The sequence below is a fragment of the Crocuta crocuta genome, unplaced genomic scaffold (assembly GCF_008692635.1).
Source record: "Crocuta crocuta isolate KB4526 unplaced genomic scaffold, BGI_CrCroc_1.0 scaffold331, whole genome shotgun sequence".
NCBI lineage: Eukaryota > Metazoa > Chordata > Mammalia > Carnivora > Hyaenidae > Crocuta > Crocuta crocuta.
The window spans coordinates 749,039-762,989 of NW_027531015.1; the positions used below are offsets into that span (position 1 = coordinate 749,039).

Genomic DNA, 13,951 nt, shown 5'->3' on the forward strand with positions numbered 1-13,951 from the left:
TTTTTTTTTTTTTTGAAGAAAATTAAAAAAAAAAAAGAAAATAATTACTTCATTTTATCATGAAATATTCCATCTCCTTCAAGTAGATTACATCAAAGTACATGGATGAGGTCAAGAGTAACTGACCCAAGTCCTTCATGAAAGAGGTAGCTTTTAATAAAAATTCTTACCTTATTTAACAGATACTTTGAATTTATTTTACTGATTATTGTGTTAAACTGGAAGGGGGGGGTTTAAAAAGGTGGAGTTGGGTGTTACCCAAATCTATTTCAGGATATACATGCATATAAGTAATTATAATTAAGGAGAGAGGGAAGGGGGAATATATGTTGAGGAAAAATACCATGCTTAAAATTACCAGTTTTAGTATGGTGCACCTGGTGTGGTCCCAGCAGGGTCCTGGTTTGATGATGATTAAAGTTAAGCCCATATGTTAGGAGACAGAATGTTGTGAAAGTCCTCTCAAGCAGCATGCATGATGACAGTGGGTAGGATTAGGTCAAGCAGAGGTGGAGGAGAAGAGAGTGTGCCTCAGGTAAATAACAGGTTTGACCAATGATGTTGAGGTTGGAAAACAAGGGTATGTTTAGGAATTAGCAAGTAACTCAATCTAGTGGTGAATATAAGATAAAGGAATAATAGGGGATGAAACTGTGTTGTGAAGGATATTCAACACCTGGGAGTCTCTGCCATTTAAGATATTTGAGAAGGGGAGTGACATGAACTTAGCTCATTTCAAAGGATAGAGCAAAATGTAATTACTACTTCCGATGAATACACCTCAGATTAATATAAATAGCTCCTATATTGGCCCTTCATTGACTGGGTCTCTTATGCTATTTTGTGTCTTCGATTCTTTTTGTCTTAATGTTAACATATTTCTATGTCTCAGTTTTCTCTGTAATTGTCCTTGATATAGAAGAGAAATAAAATTTTTGGATATTTTATATCTTAATATGTAAGAATATCTAAATTGGGGTGCCTGGGTGGCTCAGTTGATTGAGCATCCAGCTTCAGCTCAGGTCATGATCTTGCGGTTTGTGGATTTGAGCCCCACGTTGAGCTCTGTGCTGACAGCTCAGAGCCTGGAGCCTGCTTCCGATTCTATGTCTCTGAAGATTCTGTGTCCCTCTCTCTCTGCCCCTCCCTGACTTGTGCTCTCTATTTCTGAAAAATGAATAAATGTTAAAAAAATTTTTTAAAAAATCTAAATTGTTTTGTCTTTGGTGTGCTAGTGCTTGCAATAAAAAAGATGACACACCTCATAGTGATGTTAAAAGTTGGTATACTTTATCACATTTGAAATTCTAATTATTTGCTCATAAATTTTCCTACATTTTAACATTTATTTATTTTTAAATTTATTTATTTAATTTACATCCAAGTTAGCATATAGTGTAACAGTGATTTCAGGAGTAGATTCCTTAATGCCCCTTACCCGTTTAGCCCATCCCCTCCCACAACCCCTCCAGTAACCCTCTGTTTGTTCTCCATATTTAAGAGTCTCTTATGTTTTGTCCCTCTCCCTGGTTTTATATTCTTTTTGCTCTTCCCTTTCCTTATGTTCATCTGTTTTGTATCTTAAATTCCTCATATGAGTGAAGTCATGTGATATTTGTCTTTTCTCTAATTTTGCTCAGCATAATACCCTTCAGTTCCATCCATGTAGCTGCAAATGGCAAGATTTCATTCTTTTTGATTGCCATGTAATACTCCATTGTATATATACACCACATCTTTATCCATTCATCTGTTGATGGACATTTGGGTTCTTTCCATACTTTGGCTATTGTTGATAGCGCTGCTATAAACATTGGGGTGCATGTGCCCCTTCGAAACAGCGCATCTCTATCCCTTGGATAAATACCTAGTAGTGCAATTGCTGGATCATAAGGTAGTTCTATTTTTAACTTTTTGAGGAACCTCCATACTGTTTCCCAGAGTGGCTGCACCAGTTTGCATTCCCACCAGCAGTGCAAAAGAGATCCTTTCATCGCTTCTCGGCCTTTTGGCTAAGATCAAGTGCAAAAGAGATCCTTTCTCCACATCCTCGCCAACATGTGTTGCTGCCTGAGTTCTTAATGTTAGCCATTCTGACAAGTGTGAGGTGGTATCTCATTATGGTTTTCATTTGTATTTCCTTGATGATGAGTGATGTTGAGCATTTTTTCATGTGTCTGTTGACCATCTGGATGTGTTCTTTGGAGAAGTGTCTATTCATGTCTTTAGCCCATTTCTTCACTGGATTATTTGTTTTTTGGGTGTTGAGTTTGATAAGTTCTTTATAGATTTTGGATACTAACCCTTTATCTGATGTCATTTGCAAATATCTTCTCCCATTCTGTCAATTGCCTTTTAGTTTTGCTGATTGTTATCTTTGCTCTGCAGAAGCCTTTTATTTAATGAGGCCCGAAAAGTTCATTTTTGCTTTTGTTTCAACACAGAGACGTGTTGAGTAAGAAGTTGCTGCGGCTGCTGCCTGGTTTCTCCTCTAGGATTTTTATGGCTTCCTGTGTTACATTTAGGTCTTTCATCGATTTTTAATTTATTTTTGTGCATGGTATAAGAAAGTGGTCCAGGTTCATTTTTCTACATGTTGCTGTCCCGTTTTCCCAGCACCATTTCCTGAATGACTGTCATTATTCCATTGGATATTCTTTCCTGCTTTGTCAGAGATTAGTTGGCCATACATTTTTGGGTCCATTTCTGGGTTCTCTATTCTGTTCTATTGATCTAAGTGTCCTTTTTTGTGCTAGTACCATACTGTCTTGATGATTATAACTTTGTAATACATCTTGAAGTCTGGGCTTGTGATGCCTCCAGCTTGGGTTTTCTTTTTCAAGATTGCTTTGGCTATTGGGGGTCTTTTTCTGGTTCCATACAAATTTTAGGATTGTTTGTTCTAGCCCTGTAAAGAATGCTTGGTGTTATTTTGGTAGGGATTGCTCTACATTTTAACATTTAAATCTTTATGTTCATCAAGAGGAGTACAGCTTTGATAGGGTTGAAGAAGTTTCTCTTCCAAGTGCTTTTAAAAGAAATTCTCTGTTATAGATGATGACATTCTCAAGATGCTCATAGTCACACCTTTCAAAAATAAAGAAACAAAGGGTGTCTGGTGGCTCACTCAATTAAGCATCCAGCTCTTGTTTTTGGCTCAGGTCATGATCTTGTGGTTTGTGAGTTTCAGCCCCACCTCAGGCTCTGTGCTGACAGTGTAGAGCCTGCTTGGTATTCTCTCTCTTTCCCTTTCTCTCTCCCCCACTCTCTCTGCCTCTTACCCACTCATGCTCTCTCTCTCTCTCAAAATAAATAAACTTAAAAAAAAAAAGATATAATGCCAAATAGCAATGCAGGAATAAGGGGTTTGCTCTAGGTACATTATTAATCTAGCATGATTCAGAGATAGATTTAGAATATATTCGGGGCGCCTGGGTGGCTTAGTCGGTTGAGCGTCCGACTTTCGCTTAGGTCATGATCTCGCGGTTTGTGAGTTCGAGCCCCGCGTCGGGCTCTGTGCTGACTGCCAGCTTAGAGCCTGGAGCCTATTTCAGAGTCTGTCACTCCCTCTCTCTCTGACCCTCCCCTGCTCGTGCTGTCTCTCTCTCTCCTTGAAATAAAAATAAAAAAATATTTAAAAAAAAAAAAAAAGAATATATTATGTAGAGGATTGAGTAGGCTGCAAACTAAGCTTTTGATAAAAAGTTGGACAATATTAGGGGATTTATTTAAATGGTGGATTATATTCACTAATGGGACCTTATGTCTAGATTTTATTTCCTACTGGTTAAAGGCAGATCCATGTACTTTGACAGTTAAGCGAGCAGGAAGTAGAGATGGTTGACGTTTCTTGGTGAAAAATTTGAAAGCCTAATTGGAGTGTGTGCCTTAATAGATAATTGCCACTAGCCTTCCAAGGAGATAGGCTAACGTCTGTTTGTGGTTAGGGCTAAGATATTCATGAGGAAGTTTTAGAACTGTTTTATTAGGAGAAAAGAGGGGTGTTCAAGTGTGCAAATTCTGTGTCATTGAGTTTGGCTGGGACAGTTTAATCCAGGAGCAGATTTAAAGTTGTCAGTTGTTCAGTTTAATCTCTTTTTTTTAAAAAAGGAAAAACACATCTAATTTGTTTACCATAGCTTTTGTTGTAAAATATTTCCTAGGTCATGAAATTAGTGATTTGGTTGTTGGCCAAAGACAAATTAATGAGAATATCCATCAGAAACCTTTATTTTGGCTTTTAGGATAGTTGATTTTAAGCCATTCTTTTGGAAATAAGTAGCAGGATCAATTGTTTCTTAATATGTGATGATACAGAGTTTAAATCAATACTGATCTGAATAATGAGGGATGCATCTTTCTTATCCAGAGGGGTTCTTACATTGCTAAGATGTGAAAAGATGATGGTAAAGTATGTCCTCTTCTGTCATTGTGTCACTTAGAAGTTTTAGCATAATACATTTGAGTACTCTGCATTTGTATATCTAAATCTTATTTGTCAAATAAAGGAAATAAAAATCCTTGAACAATTTTTAAAAGGTCAGTAGACTATTTTATCTTTGTACTAAGTACTGATTCAAAGTGTTACAAGGCCTTGGCAGCACTTCACACTTCAGCTTTTTTACTACAAATAGCATGTGTCCCAATTACATAATTAAATAAGTGCCTGTTTCCTAATTTCCCTTTGGAAAACAAGAAGACTCAATTAACTGTTTGCTCAGGAGACTTAAGCAGTTTTACAACATTCATTTACCTTCTCCCTCCCCCATAAACTAACTGCTTATTAAGTGAAGAGCCTTTTATATTTATAGTTAATGTCTATCTAATTGAGTATTTTANATGTATATCTAATTGAGTATTTTATTAACAAATATTTTCAGGGAGTCCACTATGTAAATATTTAATGATAATGAGTATGAGAAAAAGATTTCTGCCTTCAAGGATAGAGCAGTTGTTAACGTAGAGATGATATTTAAAGAGTCAGCTAATTATACCTTTCTTAAATTATATATAAATTAAATTTTTTGCTTTGACTTGCAGTGTCATCAGAATGAATGAAACTTAAAATCTGCTTTTAAGATTCCTAAAAGAGATAAATGTCATTGAGAGATGTAGTGTTACCAGAATTTAACAGTTTTAAATACTGCATTTAAGGTTTGACTGTTGATCAGTTTTTCCTAAAATTACAAAGAAATAACTGGATTCTTGACACATTTCTGTTTTCAGGGATTAATAACATTTTTTTGGAACCATCATTACATTTATTAATATAATTGATAAATAATTTTATTTTGTGGTGAAGACCCAGTATTTAGAATCTTGGGTTCTTCTACTACTTTCTATTTGTGCAGTCTTAGGCTCCAACTGCCAGGGTTGCTGTGAGGATTAAATGAGATTGGGTGAGTAGAGTGTCTAGAACAGTGGCTGGAACAGAGCATATGTTCAATAGAGGTGAGCTGCTTTTATCATTATGAACATTGTATCACATTATGAAGTGGAAGATTATTTAAAAAAAAGAATTCAGTATAAATTGAAAGGTTAAAAAACCCACTTATTTCTATTTAATGATTTAACATATTTATTGAACGCCTCTTATGTGTCAGACATTATTTTAGGCATCAGGGATGTAATAGTGAACACAATAGGAAAAATGCTTCTCTAATGGAGCTTGCATTCTAGGCAACAATAAATAATAATTAATGCAAAAATGTTGGGAAAATAGGGAAGGTGTTATTGAGGGGCCCTTCTAGTATTTTAGTATCAAGTATTTAGTGTTAGTGTTGTCAAAATACTTTCAGAGACTGATACTTTCTCTACCTTTGTGCCTTGGTGTCTTTATTAAGTTAATATAGTCATATTCATATATTATCAGTTATATTGAAGGAAGAGGGTCGCTTGTGCATGTCCATCAAATTGTGAAGAAAAAAGAGGACTCCTGTTTCCATTTTTTATACAGTCACTGTTTGTTTATTCGTCACTGCTGATCTAATTAGGAGCTAGTCCAGACTCTTAATTTTCCCCATTGCTGCTTCTGCAGCTCATCCAGTGACTTTTATAGCATGGTCCTAATGATCAGGGCATTCGTATTCAGGGGTCATGATAAACAAATGAACTAAATGAGTTTTGAGGTAAATTTTGATTGAGTTGTTTATGACTTTGAAGAATTGTATAATAATTAGTTCATACTTCTATAGGTCAATGTGGGGATAGAAAAATATTCTACTTTGCAGTTATTATGCTTCTACATGTGGGGTTTTCAAAAATCTGTGGATATTTTTGTTTTACTTAGGAGTGTGAATTGTAGTAAGGTGCTCTGTTATTCTTTCATACAAATGAATTTTTTTATGTGGTGAGAATTGTTGTAGATACCAGGGATATAACAGTGAATAAAACAAGTCCCTTCTCTTACAGAGCTTGCTTCATTCAGGTTCTGAGGGATTCAGGTAATTAGCAAGTAAATATATATAGCATTGAGGAATGGGTGAGGAAAATACGGCATTGAGGAAAAAAAGCAGACTCAGTAAAATAGGGAGTTCTGGTTTGCAAGGAGAGCACTGTTTTACATAGGGAAATCAGGGACTGCTTCATTGATTGGGGATAGTTAAACAGAAACATGAAACAAGAAAGGAAATGAATTGTAAATATATGGGAGAAGAACATTTCCTGGTTGTTCAGTTCCTATTTAATTACCAAAATGGAGACTGGTTACTTTGGAGGGAAGATTAGGTGAGAAGAGAACGTTTTTGTTGTTGTTGTTGTTTTTTCAATATTTATTCATTTTGAGAGGGAGAGAGAGCAGGGGAGGGACAAAGAGAGAGGGAGACACAGAACTCAAAGCAGCCTCCAGGCTCTATGTTATCAGCAGAGAGCCCCATGTGCATCTCGAACTTGTGAACCGTGAAATCATGACCTGAGCTGAAGTTGGACACTTAACCCGACTGAGCTACCCAGGCACCCCAAAGAGAATTGGTTTTATAGGTCACTCAAAGGATATTGATATTAATCTGAGTGGGAGGGGAAGACATTAGAAAGTGAGGGAACAGAAGAGGGACATGACTTCAGTTAGGTTTTCGTAAGATCTGGCCAATGTGTAAGGCATTGCCGTAAGGTGAATAAGGGCAAAAAGCAGGGAGACCAGTTAGGAGGCTTTTGTATTAAAACAGGTGCAAATTGATGGTAAGTTGGGCCAGAGTGTGAGAAGTGGTTGGATTTTGGATACATGTTGAAAGGAAATCTGACAGAATTCGCTGATACTATCTGGACATGAAAGCAAGCAAGCAGTTTTTTTAGCCTGAGCAATTGAAAAGACTGACATACTATTGATAAGATGAGGAATATTATTGAGTAAGCTCAGGTGAGAAAATCAGATGTTTGGTTGGATATGCCAAGTGTGAGATATCTGTCACCTGTCAACGTTTCAAATTGGAGATATTTGAGTACTTTTCTGGATATTTGACCCTGACATTTTGGGAAGAGGTTGGGATGACTACTGAGAAAAGATTTAAACATAATCAGTGATAGTGTTTGATGACTTACTTAAAAATGGATAATAATATTACTATCAAGTCTTAAATACTTCAAATGTATTAAAATCTGGTGTTTCCTATTTTTATTTTATTTAAGAATTTGACCTACAGCAAGGAAAAGGGGCAAAAATACTTGATTGTAATAGTTTAGGGAGTTGCCTTAGTTTTTAATCCTGTGATAAATCTGAAGAAATAGGAGGGAACATAGGTCAAGAGCTATTTGAAAAATACCAGAAAAGTTAAAGCTTCTAAACACTGATTTTTGTTTTTTGTTTTTTTAAGGATTAGGTTTAACTACTCCCCCCTCCCCCATTATCTTAGGAAATAATGAAGGAGAAAACCTAGATTGAAATAGAATTGAAAGTATTACTCTGTAAAAAATGAATGTTGTTAATAGCAATTCTTTTCAAACTGTTTCAAAAATTAGAAATGGAAGAAAAGTGTCCAAACTCTTTCTATGAGGCAAGCATTATCTTGATTCCAAAAGCAGACAAAGATTCCACTAAAAGGAGAATTACAGGCCAATATCCCTGATGAACATGGATGCAGAAATTCTCAACAACATACTAGCAAATCAAATTCAACAATAAAAGAATTATTCACCATGATCGAGTGGGATTTATTCCTGGGCTGTGGGGCTAGTTCACTATTTGCAAATCAGTGTGATACACCATATTAATAAAAGAAAGGATAAGAACCATATGATCCTTTCAATAGATGCAGAAAAAACATTTGACAAAATACAATATCCTTTCTTGAAGGGAAAGTAGGGATAAACCATATATAAAAGGCCCACAGATAATATCATCCTCAATGGGAAAAAACTGAGAGCTTTTCCCCCAAGATCAGAAACATGACAGGGATGTCCATTTCACCACTCTTATTTAACATAGTACTGGAAGTCATAGCCTAATCAGATAACAAAAAGATATAAAAGATAAAAATACAAATTGGCAAAGAAGAAGTCAGACATTCACTCTTGACGGATGACATGATATTCTGCATGGAAAGCCTAAAAGACTCCTTCAGAAAACTGCTAGAACTGAAATATGAATTCAGTAAAGTCACAGAATATAAAACCAACATACAGAAATTGGTTGTATTTCTATACAACAATAATGTAGCAGCAGAAAGAGAAATCAAGGAATGGGTCCTACTTATATTTGCATCAAAACCCATAAAATATCTAAGAATAAACCTAACCAAAGAGATAAAAGATTTGTACAGTGAAAACTATAGAAAGCCTATGAAAGAAATTGAAGAAGACACAAAGAAATGGAAAAACACTTTGTGCTCAGGGATTGAAAGAACAAGTATTGTTAAAATATCAATACTACCCAAGGCAATCTACACATTCAGCGCAATCCCTATCAGAATAACAACAGCATTCTTCACAGAGCTAGAACAAACAATCCTAAAATTTACCGGAACTAGAACAGACCTCAGATAGCCAAAGTAATGTTTTTCAAAAGAAAACCAAAGCAAGAAACATCTCGATTCTGGACTTTAAGCTGTATTACAAAGCTGTAATCATCAAGACAGTATAGTACTGGCACAAAATCAGATACATAGATTAATGGAACAGAATAGAGAACCCAGAACCGGACCCACAAATGTATGGCCAGCTAATCTTTGACAAAGCAGGAAAGAATATCCATTGGAAAAAAGTTTCTTCAGCAAATGGTGCTAGGAAAACTAGACAGCTACATGCAGAAGAATGAACCTGGACCACTTTCTTACACCATACACAAAAATAAATTCGAAATAGATGAAAGGCCTAAATGTGAGACAGAAAGCCATCAAAATCTTAGAGGGGAAAACAGGCAGCAACCTTTTTGACCTCAGCCACATCAAAGTCTTGCTAGATATGGCTCTGGAGGCAAGGGAAGTAAAAGCAAAAATGAACTATTGAGACCTCATCAAGATAAAAATTTCTGCATAGCAAAGGAAACAATCAGGAAAACTAAAAGACAGCTTACAGAATCGGAGGAGATACTTGCAAATGACATATTGGATAAAGGGTTAGTATCCAAAATCTATAAAGACCTTGTCAAACTCCACACCCAAAAAACAAATAATCCAGTGAAGAAATGGGCAGAAGGCATGAATAGACACTTATCCAAAGAAGACATCCATATGGCTAACAGACATGTGAAAAGATGCTCAACGTCACTCATCAGAGAAATGCAAATCAAAACCACAATGAGATAACCACCTCACACCTGTCAGAATGACTAAAATTAACTCAGGAAACAACAGATGTTGGTGAGGATAGATAAAGGGGAACCCTTTTGTACTGGTGCAGCCACTCTGGAAAACAGTATGGAGAGTCTTCAAAAAATTAAAAATAGAGCTATCCTATGACCCAGCAATTGCACACTAGAAATTCAGATTGAATATAAAAATGCTGATTCGAAGGGACATATGCACCCCAATGTTTATAGCAGCTCTATCAACAATAGCCAAATTATGGAAAGAACCCAAATGTCCATCGACTGATGAATGGATAAAAAAATGGCGTGTGTGTGTGTGTGTGTGTATGTATGTATATGTATACGTACATATATATATGTATATACATATACACACACACGTATACACACACACACATATACACATACATATACATATACACACACACATACACAATGGAATACTACTTAGTGGTTAAAAGGAATGACATCTTGCCATTTACAACAACATGAGTGAACTAGAGTGTATTATGCTAAGTGAAATAACTCAGAGAAAGACAAATATCATATGAATTAACTCATATGGTGTTTAAGAAGCACAACACATAAACATAGAGGAAGGAAAGGAAAAATAAGATTAAAAACAGAGAAGGAGGCAAATATAAGAGACTCGAGAACAAACTGTGGGTTGCTGGAGGGAAGTGGGTCGGGGGATGGGCTTACACGGGTGATGGACATTAAGGAGGGCACTTAAGGGATGAGCACTGGGTGTTAAATTTAAGTGATGAAGCACTGGGTTCTGCTCCTGAAACCAATACCATGCTGTATGTTAACTAACTTCAATATAAATAAATAAATTTTTTAAAAATGAAAGTTTTTGATTCCTTTTTCATAGTTTATTTTTGAAGTATGAATGATAGTATTTTTCATTTATTTATTTATTTATAATAAAATTTATATTTATTTAGGGTGGTTGACATTTTATGTGATTTTTTTGTTTGCTAGAAACTGAAGAAGAAATTAATTTTGATGAAATTTGGTACATTACTAAAGGTGTATATCATATATATAGAAAAAAGAGGGCGGCAAACCATAAGAGACTCTTATAAGAGAACAAATCGAGCAATTCTGGAGGGAAGGTGTATAGGGGATGGGCTAAATGAGCAATGGGTATTAAGGAAGGCACTGGTTGTGATGAGCAGTGGGTGTTATATATAAGTGATGAGTCGTTAAATTCTTCTCCTGAAACCAATATTACAGTATGTTAACCAACTAGAATTTAAATAAAAACTTGAAAAAAAACAAAGCAAAACAAAAATAAACCACAGAGTAAGCTACTATAATGAAAGTTAATAACAGTTCTCCATAGTCCTTCTAACTGATCATATCTAATTTTAATGGTCCTTCAATGGAATTTTATAGGGAGAAAAATAGATAAAGGTTAAAGAAAAGCACTCTCAACTCCCCGCCCCCGTAGAACATAAGTAAAAAGAGTACAAAAGAAAGCACTGACTGTGGTACTTTTTCTGACTGTCTTAGATTATTTTTTTTTCAGTAGAAACAAGTGCTCCATTTATTTCTCTTGTAGTTAGATTTTTTAATTACTCTTGTTACTTATGTTTATGGTAATTATATTTTTTATTTGAGAAGATTATTATTTGAAGTTTTCAATTTATAAGATCTTGGTTTTAGTATTGTACAGTTTTTATGAAAAATCTTAGTTCTATTATGTAAAAATTTAAATACTAATGTAATGTTTAAATGCATCTTACTTTGAACATTTTACTATTTATATTTTACTGTAATTTTTTTAATGTTTTATTTATTTTTGAGAGAGAGATAGAGAGAGAGAGAGAGAGACAGTGTGAGCAGGGGACGGTCAGAGAGAGAGGGAGACATGGAATCCGAAGACAGGCTCCAGGCTCTGAGCTAGCTGTCAGCACAGAGCCCAGTGTGGGGCTCAAACCCACGAACCGTGAGATCATGACCCGAGCTGAAGTTGGACACTTAACCGACTGAGCCACCCAGGCGCCCCTATTTTACTGTAATTTTGTTGTTAGGATAAAGTTTTACTTTTAATCTGTAGATGGTACTTTGCTATTATTCTTAGCATAAAGTCTTTAAATTCTGTCGGTACACAGACAGAAATTCAGGTTGTTTTAGAATGCTAAATTGGAATACTGTGGTAACATCAGTTTTTTTCCTTCCTCATTCTGTGTTTTATATCCTTTAAAAATATATTTATATGTTTTTATGAATTATGTTATATAAATTAAATATATTTAAAAATTTTTACAATTCTCTTTCTCTTAGATTCTATTTAAAATAAATTGAGTTATTTTAGTTGTGATAATAAGATTTTACTAAAACCTTTGCCTAAAGCTTTTAAAATGTTGACTAAAAACTTTTTTTTTTGTAATTGGTATCTTTAGATCCAAAGGCAGAAACCAGATTATACATCACAGTCAATGACTTTGAATTTCATGTATATAACCGTTCAGATCTTTATGGACGTCTTCAAGAATTGTTTGGTTTGGAACCAACAATAATTCCACCCAAGAAAGAGGATGATAAATCACGGGAAAATGGAAGAACAAGAACCCAGTCTAAAATTGAAAGGTTCATTGTCACACTTGAATTTTATTAATCTCCAACATTTAAACATTTGCTTTTATTAGAATATCACCAACGCTACTCACCTAAACACAGCCTAATCTTTTTTTGTACTTTTACTAAGACTTATATTCAGATAAATAATTCTATAATTCTTTCATAAATTCAAATAATACAGAAGTATATAATATAAAAGCAGTCCTGTTCTGCTAACTAGTCCTACTTTTCTCCATATTGATGGCTATTGTTATCTATTTGCTTTTTTTCCTTTTGAGTGCGTGTTCGTGAATATATGTACAAAATATATATTTAAGGTGCATATACAAATATATGATTTTGTTTCATCTGTTTCTGGGCTTTCTGAGCTGTTACATTGACCTACGTGTCTATATTTTCACTAGTACCACACTGTCTTGATTACTGTAGTTTCTTTTTTTTGTTTCATTACTTTATATATGTGTCAAAGTTTACCAAATTGTTAACATTAGATAAGTGCACTTTTTTGCATGTCATGTATACAAAGTATACCTTAACAGAGCTTTAAGAAGTGGTCCAAAATATAAGCCCAGATATCCTTCTTCTCCTAGGAAATTAGGTTGGCATTGATCACTGTAGTTTTAAAGGAAGTCTTGAAGTCAGGTAGTGTCAGTCCTCCAAGTTTGTTGTTTTCCTTCAGTGGTGTGTTGGCTATTCTGAGTCTTTTGCTTCTCCGTGTGAACTTTAGAATCAATTAGTTAATATCCATAAAACAACTTGCTGGGATTTCAATTGAGATTATGTTGAACCTGTAGATCAAGTTGAGAAAGACTAACTCTTGATCATATGGAATCTTCCTATCAATGAACGTGGGATATCACTCCATTTATTTGTTTCTTTGATATCTTTCATTAGAGTTTTATAGTTTTCCTTATGTAGATCTTCTATATGTATTGTTAAATTTGTAAGTATTTCATTTTGTGGGTGCTAATTTAAATGGTATTATCTTTTAATTTCAAATTTCACTTGTTCATTGCTGGTATATAGGAAAGTGATGAACTTCTATATAATATTAACTTTGAATTCCACAACATTGCTATATTTGCTTATTGGTTCCAAGAGTCTTTTTGTAGGTTCTTTCAGATAGTCTACACAGATTGTGTCAGATTGTATCATCTGCAAACATAGTAGGTTTTATTTCTTCCTTCCCCACCCCAATCTACTCCTGCTTCAGTAAACAACTTCTGTGTTGCAGATGTTTCTTCCCTATGGAAGACTGTTGATATTCTTTGCCTAACTCCTTCACCATTCAGGTGTCCCAGCTCTCCCTGATCTTTCTGTGTGTGCCCACTAAATTCTCTTATTCCCTATGGTAACACTTCTTGCACTAAAATTGCCTGTTAACTATTCTTACTCCCATTCTAGGCTACAGATTCCCTCAAAACAGAACTGTTGTCATATTCTCAATATCCCCCGGCTCTCAACTCAGTGCCTGGGACAGAATATCCATTAAATATATACTTGACAATAAATGCCCTCATCTACTTTTAAAAAGCTACTAGGTATACAAGGCTATCTCAGCATTCAAAAATCAACAGGCTAAAAATGAAAAATCAAATGATCATATCAATAGATGCAGAAGAA

General features: G+C 34.9%; 1 protein-coding gene across 1 annotated transcript in view; it reads left to right on the forward strand.

Annotated features, from left to right (window-relative positions):
• The window catches only part of BLTP1 (bridge-like lipid transfer protein family member 1), a 205,727-nt gene that overhangs the window by 24,308 nt on the left and 167,468 nt on the right, over positions 1-13,951 (forward strand). The window contains exon 7 of the mRNA XM_077770881.1: positions 12,151-12,337. Within this exon, the coding sequence (XP_077627007.1) occupies positions 12,151-12,337 (187 nt within the window). The remainder of the gene's footprint in view (positions 1-12,150; positions 12,338-13,951) is intronic.